This window comes from Polistes fuscatus, unplaced genomic scaffold, assembly GCF_010416935.1.
Source record: "Polistes fuscatus isolate 324 unplaced genomic scaffold, CU_Pfus_HIC Scaffold7, whole genome shotgun sequence".
NCBI lineage: Eukaryota > Metazoa > Arthropoda > Insecta > Hymenoptera > Vespidae > Polistes > Polistes fuscatus.
The window spans coordinates 183380-192267 of NW_025113151.1; the positions used below are offsets into that span (position 1 = coordinate 183380).

At 31.0% G+C, this 8888-nt stretch overlaps 1 protein-coding gene across 1 annotated transcript in view; it reads left to right on the plus strand.

The window, feature by feature from the left end:
• Positions 1-4637, plus strand: part of LOC122523833 (steroid receptor seven-up, isoforms B/C) — a 66887-nt gene extending 62250 nt beyond the window's left edge. The window contains exons 3-4 of the mRNA XM_043645736.1: positions 3991-4545; positions 4615-4637. Coding sequence (XP_043501671.1) covers positions 3991-4545; positions 4615-4637 — 578 coding nt within the window. The remainder of the gene's footprint in view (positions 1-3990; positions 4546-4614) is intronic.
• Positions 4638-8888: the final 4251 nt, after the last annotated feature.

An 8888-nucleotide genomic window follows, 5' to 3' on the forward strand; every position in this document is an offset into this window, starting at 1 on the left:
TAAAAAAAAAAAGAAGAAGAAGAAGTAGAAAAATAACAAAATCAATCTAATGAAACATTTTGAAATAATCGTTTATCAAGATCTTATTCAAAAGTTTCATGTGTGTCTACATTTAATTCAAATACAAACCATAACCGGTCAAAATAATTGATTCGTATTCAAAATTTGATATCAGGGATATAAAAAATTCGATAAATTTAACGTTAATTGAAATTTTCTCATTACGAAAGTTTCGATAAATCATTACACAAAATATTCCCAAAATTTCATTTAGAAAAATAAGACAAATCAAAATTATCTATTATATTATAATAATTAAATAAAAAATCATTTATACAATAGATGATCCAATAAAATTTCTTTCAAAAAACTAAACCGACTCTTACGAGATAAAAATTACATAATTTTACTAAATAATTCAAATAAAAATATCATCAAGTCGTGCTTATATATTTAACGTTATAGAAATTCAAATAGAATAAAAAATAGAAAAAAAATAGAATATTATATATTTAACATTAATAGAAATTTTCTCATTACGAAAGTTTCGATAAATCATTACACGAAATATTTCCAAAATTTCATTTAGAAAAATAAGACAAATCAAAATTATCCATTATATTATAATAATTAAATACAAAATCATTTATACAATAGATGATCCAATAAAATTTCTTTCAAAAAATTAAACCGACTCTTACGAGATAAAAATTAGATAATTTTACTAAATAATTCAAATAAAAATATCATCAAGTCGTGCTTATATATTTAACGTTATAGAAATTCAAATAGAATAAAAAATAGAAAAAAAATAGAATATTATATATTTAACGTTAATAGAAATTTTCTCATTACGAAAATTCCGATAAATCATCACACAAAATATTTCCAAAATTGTCATTCACAAAATTTCATTTAGAAAAATAAGACAAATCAAAATTATCTATTATATTATAATAATTAAATACAAAATCATTTATACAATAGATGATCCAATAAAATTTCTTTCAAAAAACTAAACCGACTCTTACGAGATAAAAATTACATAATTTTACTAAATAATTCAAATAAAAATATCATCGAGTCGTGCTTATATATTTAACGTTATAGAAATTAAAATAGAATAAAAAATAGAAAAAAAATAGAATATTATATATTTAACGTTAATAGAAATTTTCTCATTACGAAAGTTCCGAAAAATCATTACACAAAATATTCCCAAAATTTCATTTAGAAAAATAAGACAAATCAAAATTATCTATTATATTATAATAATTAAATAAAAAATCATTTATACAATAGATAATCCAATAAAATTTCTTTCAAAAAAGTAAACCGACTCTTACGAGATAAAAATTACATAATTTTACTAAATAATTCAAATAAAAATATCATCGAATCGTGCTTATATGCTCAGACATAGTTTTCTTTATCTCGCGGAACTAAAAAGGGAATGGACAAGGACTTCGAAAAAAAGGGGTGCAGAAGCAAAGATAGAAGAAGAAAAAATTAAAAGAAAAAAAAAAGAAAAAAAAAAAAAGAAAGAAGATACGAAGGGAGTCCATTCGTTCGTTAGCCGTAGGGCGAAGGTTGGAATCCAGGCGTTTCGCAGCAGGGTGCCGTTTCTCCTTACGTACTGCAGGACTCGTATCCTCTCTTCCTCTCTCTCTCTTTTTATTTTTTATTTTTTTTTTCTCCTATCCGTCTTTCTAACTGTCCACCTCCCCTCCCCACCCCACACTTCCCCCCACCACAAACCAACCTCCTTCCAACTCACTTGTACCTCACTCGTTCGCGTGCATGTGCATCTCTTCCTCTTCCTTCGATTCCCCCACTTCTTCTTACCCTTTTTTTTCTGAAACCCTTTTGTTTTTTACTTCTTCGTTAGTTGTTTTTGTTTTTACAAGAAGAATGTCGTTTGAATTATTCTTTTTTTATTTATTTGAATGTGATTAGGTGTACAATATTTTTACAATGATATAAATATATTCGCAATATAATAATCTTTGATAGATTTTTTATTTAATATATGACACACACACACAGTAAAGAATTATAAATAATTTAAAAATATATTTTTCATACTTTTTCCTGATTATTTTATTTGATTATTTTAAGACAAAATGAAAAATCATCTTCAAAATTCGCAATGTAATCTACAAATATTGTCAAAGTATAGTTTTATTTTTTAAATCATGAATTATATATTACAAATAACGTAAAAATAATAATAAAATAATAACAAAATTCAATCTTTCGCATTAGTTACGTGATGTTTCTTTTTTTTTATTTTAGTTAGAAAGTTTTCCCTATCATCATGTTTATCTCATTATCATTTCTATCAGAATAAATTTAGAATCAAAATCGTTTATATTATGATTGGCCAATAATATACTACCACTAATACTACTCTCGACAGTTTTCATAGATCAATTGGTAGAAAATCGTGACGAACCCTTTTATTAATTTCCGAAGATGTTTTCTCCAGTTGTGTTGTAGCATGTGACTGTTGTTCTATCGTTGCATTTTACCTTTAACGGTTATTCCAAGTGAAAGTAGAAACGTTGAGAGATCGCGAACAGATTCGTGGCAAACGGTACATAAGAAGAGAACAAGAAGAAGAATAATGATAATAATATTAGAAAAAAAAAGAAAAAAAATAAGAGAAGGAGGAAGTGATAATAAAATGTTTGTATCCTTCTGGTAATTGCAACAACGACAACAAAAATCTAGGCCGATCTCTTAATTCTATGGTTATTATAAAGTTTTTTTAACTAAAAAAAAAAAAAACATACAATTCCCGAATTGTTCCATTTGAGAATAAATATATCATTTAAAATTGCATATAAAATTGCATAACTCTTTCAACAACGTTTATTTAACCACAGTCAATCTTTTTAATTGTGCATATAAAATGAGATAAGTAAGAGGATCGAATTAATTTGCACATTTCTTATTTATCTTTCCCCTACATTCCCTCACCTCGCACCCCCCCCTTCCAACCCCCTTTTCTCTCTCATTCTCTCTTTCTCTTTTTCTCGTTATAAGATCGTTAAGAAATATTATTTATTGGATCGTAACACAGTTTATGGTAACAAGTCTAATTATTTTGAGTGAAAGTTACCAATCGTATTGATTACTTTTCCAATATATCATGAACATTCATGGAATCCATGGGGGGGGGCCGGGGGAATAGAAAAATAATTGTTAAATATTTTTCCTCGTTATTTATTTTCTACTTTTTCTATTTCTTCTTTTCCTCGTTTGTTTTTTTTTTTACAAACAACGAAACCAATGGGTTGTTTCATACACACCACTACCACCACCAGCATCGCCAGCACCACCAGCAACGTACGAACGGTCTCGTTGACTCTTTTCCATGGGGGTATTTGTCGTGGTACAATATTTGCACACACACTCGAAGGAGACATCTCTCCTTCGCTTGAGTCGGCCAGGTGTCGTTTCTCCTGTTTGCAATAAGGCACTTTCGTTTAAATGTCGCGTACAAAGTATGACTAGACGATTTTTACGTTTCCACGTATACTACGATTTATATTTTCTCATTTAATTAAACTTTCTTAATTTATTATAAATACTCTATGATATAATATTAATTAATACTACGCGTTTAAATAAAATTATTAATCGATCATCGTCTCAAATAATAATATCATTATTAAATATTATACAATCAAACGAAATATTAAAAAATCATATATTTTGCATTTAAAAGTATAATTGATTTTACGTATCTGTACTAATTTTTTGGTACACCCGATATAATAAAAACAAATATTAACCCTTCTAATACCTAGCGTATCATCAGATGAATGTCAGATATATCCAATGCTCGTAAACACAAGTTATTAGATAGGTGCCGGATATATCCGGCACTCTTACTATAACGGGGTTAAATATATCAATTAAAATAAATTACTTAGAAAAATATATATATCTGTTAATAACTTAGAAATATTTGTATATTTTCAGCTGTTCAGAGGGGTCGCGTGCCAGCGTCGCAGCCAACGTTGCCAGGATTACCAGGACAATTCTCAATGACGAACGGTGACGCGATATCGTGCGCGGGTATAAACGGGTCCTACCTATCGTCGTACATAGGCATGTTATTACGTGCCGAACCGTATCCGACAACAACGAGATACGGGCCGTGTGGTCAAGCAAGCAGTAACATCATGGGAATCGATAGTATATGCGAATTGGCTGCCAGGCTTTTATTTTCTGCAGTAGAATGGGCAAGGAATATACCATTTTTCCCAGAACTTCAGGTGACCGATCAGGTTGCATTGTTGAGGCTAGTATGGAGCGAGCTTTTTGTACTTAATGCAAGCCAATGCTCGATGCCGCTTAGCGTGGCGCCACTTTTAGCAGCGGCGGGTCTACACGCGTCCCCCATGGCGGCAGATCGCGTGGTAGCCTTCATGGATCACATTAGAATCTTTCAAGAACAAGTTGAAAAACTCAAGGCCCTGCACGTTGACACAGCCGAATACAGTTGCCTCAAAGCTATCGTTCTTTTCACGACAGGTAAGAAAACGTACTTTGATTTATTTTATATGATTATTATATGAATTTATATGTGTCAAACATCTTTAGCATCTTATTTTTTTGGCCTTTAATTTTGATAATACGCGACGGTATCTGATAATGACATCTTTTTTCTACAACCCAATAACATCATTTAAATATCTGATTTATTTCAATTACTTCGTTATCATACTTAACCATCTAAATATTTTCAAAAATCAAAATCAATAGATGTATACTATCTGCCCTACTTATTTTTGTTTGGTTCTCTGCCCATTTTTTATGGGCAAGTTTTATGAATCGAAGGATGAGAAAGAATTGATTTTTGTGTTTCGAGAATATATATATGGGGTATTAAATTTATCATATAAATGACGGTATAGACGATATTCTATTATCGAAGTAAAATAAGAGGCAAACTGTAGGTGAATCTCCTCAGACTTCCTATCTGACATTCTCGAAAAGCACGTTTAGAAATCCCGTTCGCGGAAGGTCGGTTGTTGGTATGCGAACGTTATCTCGATGGGTTTGCTAACTCCGAAGGTAGTCTGGATAGAGAGTAGAAGGTTAGACAGCATTCGATATCGACTGGGGGATTGGTAATACTACGCACGATGTAACAGTAGATACCCAATTGTTCCTATTTCTCATCTCCAGGTCAAACGTCATCTTTTTATTCTTCCAACAATTGTCCAAAATTAATTACACCAAATGTTTAATCTCAAAAACTTTCTAACAATTCATCTAAAAATTTATTACATTGTTTCTCGAAAGATCTAGGAATTTTTTTATCGGATAAAATGAATCCCTAGATTTCTGAGTTTTCGAACAATCGATTAAATTATCATATTAACATTATTTTTTTTTATTTAACATTACAATCGCATCGATCAATATACGATATAGTTTAGAAAAGTATTATAGGATTCCTGACAAAATCAACGAATCAATATTTATCTAACAATAACGTAATTAAACGCATCAACTTACGACATCATTTTTTATGAATTTACATATTTATTTTCAACAAAATAAATTGATATTCATTTATTTAAATACATCCTAAACACTTATCTCTTCGATGCACTCAAAAACTATCTAAAGAAGTTTATATTATTTAAAAAAATATATATTTAATTATTATTAGATAAGACATATACAACTATCTTTAGATTAAAATGATCAGTACGTGGTAGATGACCTACCTAAAAGAAGTATTATTTTTTCCACTGAATTGAATGACCGATCGAGGTCTAAAACCGGAAGAAGTTCGAAGCTACGATGTCTCTCAACGTCTAGCTCGTCTAATCGACGAATAGATAAGATCACGGTAACTGTCATCCAACTTGAACCAACTAACGGAGTGGTGTAGGTACGATCGTCATCGAACAGAAACGTGCGAGACAATACGTTTCTCATCGTTCCTATCTCTAACAATTCTCTCTCTGTCTCTCTCTCTCTCTCACTCTCTCAGTTTGTATTTCTGTTTCTCTCTTCAATCTGTAGAATCTATCTCGGTTCAGCTTCAGAGAGATGGTCAACTCTACTATGGTTCTATCCCTCTTTGATTTTCTCTCTCTCTCTCTCTCTCTGTCTCTCTTTCTCTCACATTCTGTTCGTTTTCGATGACAAGCACAGGGTCTGTTCAAAGAGTCCGAGTATACTCGCTAACTATCTCTTAACCCATCTTTCTCTTCCCTAGCTAAACGAGTTAACCATCCAACCCACCACCATCACCGATATCATACCTTTTGTCTTCTATATAATCGAAAAATTTCATAACAATTTTTTTCACAATTTTTACATTAACATTGTGACTATGCCAATATAGAAGTATACAAATATCGATGAAAATATATGAATTGATTATAATATGATATGTTAATTAAGAGTATTTTTTTTATTATTATTATATATTAATTTATTATTTATATTATAACAAAAATCTATAAAACATTATAAGTATATCCATAAATACGCATACATTTGTGCATAATAATTTATATAGAACGAATCTAATATTGAAATATATTTTAACAATTAATATTCTATTACGAAAATTTTCTTAATCTTGCAAAGTTTCTAAAATTGATATTAACAAGTGAATAAATAAATTAAAAAATTAACAAGACAACAACATATACCTAAATAGTAAAACAATATGCGTGTTTTAAATTTGGCGCTAATCAATCGATCAATCCAGCGTAGATGGCGCGTTTCATCTAGGGATATATTATATCTAGTGATTAATAAGCATATGCTAGAGTATTCCGGTGCATTACGTAAAGTGTGATTCCCCTTTTGAGGTTATATCCACAAGAATCGTTCGTAAAATGCTTGTTTCAATAACCATCGGTGTTTTATTTACGGTTACACAGAAGCTTTCTAATAATATACAATATTTAAAAACAAATAATAAAATATTAATATTTATTATTTAACACCGACAAATGTTTATATAAATCTGGTTTCTCGTGTGTCAGAGAGAAAGATATGATGGGTTGGATGGGGAAAAAATTTTTTGGTGGTAAGGTAGAAGGAAGGAAAAAGAACAAAATGTAAGTAAAAAAAACAGAGAAAGAGAGAGAGAGAGAAAAAGGGCTCCGTACTAAACCTCTTACGTCTGCCCATAGATAGAAGATGGGAGGCTATTTATTTCTGTGCTATATGGGCACGCTTAGTTCGTTTTAGCTTATGCTAATGCCCCGATTCCCGGCGATCCACCTTCCGCCTTTTTTTCTACCAATTTTTTTTTTTCAACCCTCTTCTTATTCTTCTTCTTCTTCTTCTTCTCCTTTCTTTCTTTCTTTCTTTCTTCTATGCAACTCGCCAATTCTTTCTACCTTTCTCCTTTTTATTTTTTTATTTTTCTTAACTCTTTTTCGAGACCCGATTCTTCTTACGGAACGACGAAAGGTCTTCCGTTTTTTCGTATCCCACCAACTAGTTCTTAACATTCCTTCGGTGATCTCTCCAAACTTTCCATTTGTGCAACCCCCAAACATTTTTTCAATCATTTTGTTTTCTTATTTGTACATTCAGTTGCCAGAAAAGTTCGAATAGATTTTCAAAATATCCCAGGAAAAGGGCTGAAGTGCAAATTCATTTAAATCGAAACAATAACGGGACTTGTTTTATTTGTCCCACTGACAAACCTAAGTAGAAACCATTATACTCGGTGTACCAAGTATTAAAAAGCAACAGACTACCTGATTAAAAAGCCCCCAAAACAGAAGCTGAAGTGCAAACAATACGGGACCTATTTCATTTGTCCCATTGAAGATACTAAACAGAAACCTTCCTGTTCACTTCACCAAGTATTGCAAAGCATCAGATTACCTGATTAAGCAACCCCTTCTCCCTGAAAATATTTTAATCGACACGAACTTTCCAGACAAATTCAATTCAATAATTAAATTCTTGAATAACCGAACACGAACAAAAACAAAACGAATTGCATTCATTATAATAATAATCACTTTTAATCGTGATCAGGTAAATAATCTTTTATCATCTAACCGAGAAGATAATTCGTTCTTCTAAGGAAATGAAACGATCACGAGTAAGAGTGAAAATCTTTGAACGTATGACGAGAAATAAAAATAAAAATAAAAGAAAAGGATAGATTGAAAGAGAGAGAGAGGGAGAGAGAGAGTAGGAGAGAATGAGAGGGAAAGAAAATCTCACGGATGCCTGAGGGCTCATATTCTTAATTAGATCGTTAATACCTGGTGCCATCCATAGAACGCGAACTGAAGAGTTGTTGGGAGTAAGAGAAAAAGAAAGATAGAAAATGAAACACAAAATGAGAGAGAGAGAGAGAGATAGAAATAAAGAAAGAAAGAAAGAAAGAGAGAGAGAGAAAACGATGTTGGGTGCTCGCCGGTTGTTGGGGCAAGGCAAAAGGGAATTGCATTGCATGCCACATAATCGTGGGAGTGTTTCCCATCAAGATACACGTAGGTACCGCACTCTCCGTAATACCCTCTCGCATAAATATATCTGCACGATGCATTTACATGCCTATACGGGGTGATGCAAAATAATCCTAACACACAATATCCTCACTTTCACCCTGTTAATTTTCATTTCAATTCAATTTTCAATCTATATTTTAATTTTCGCGTAACGAATATATAAAAAAAAAAAGAAAACTATCAGGAAACAATATGATCAACGAATTTTCTAAAAGTGATAATTGAACTTAAGTTAACCTAATTGATAAACACATTTTGTCATTTACAAATAACAGATTGAAACAAATCTGTTCGAATTGATTATAAAAGGGCAATGATATTGAATTAAATCGAACTTACTATTATCGTAAGATATCGATGAATATT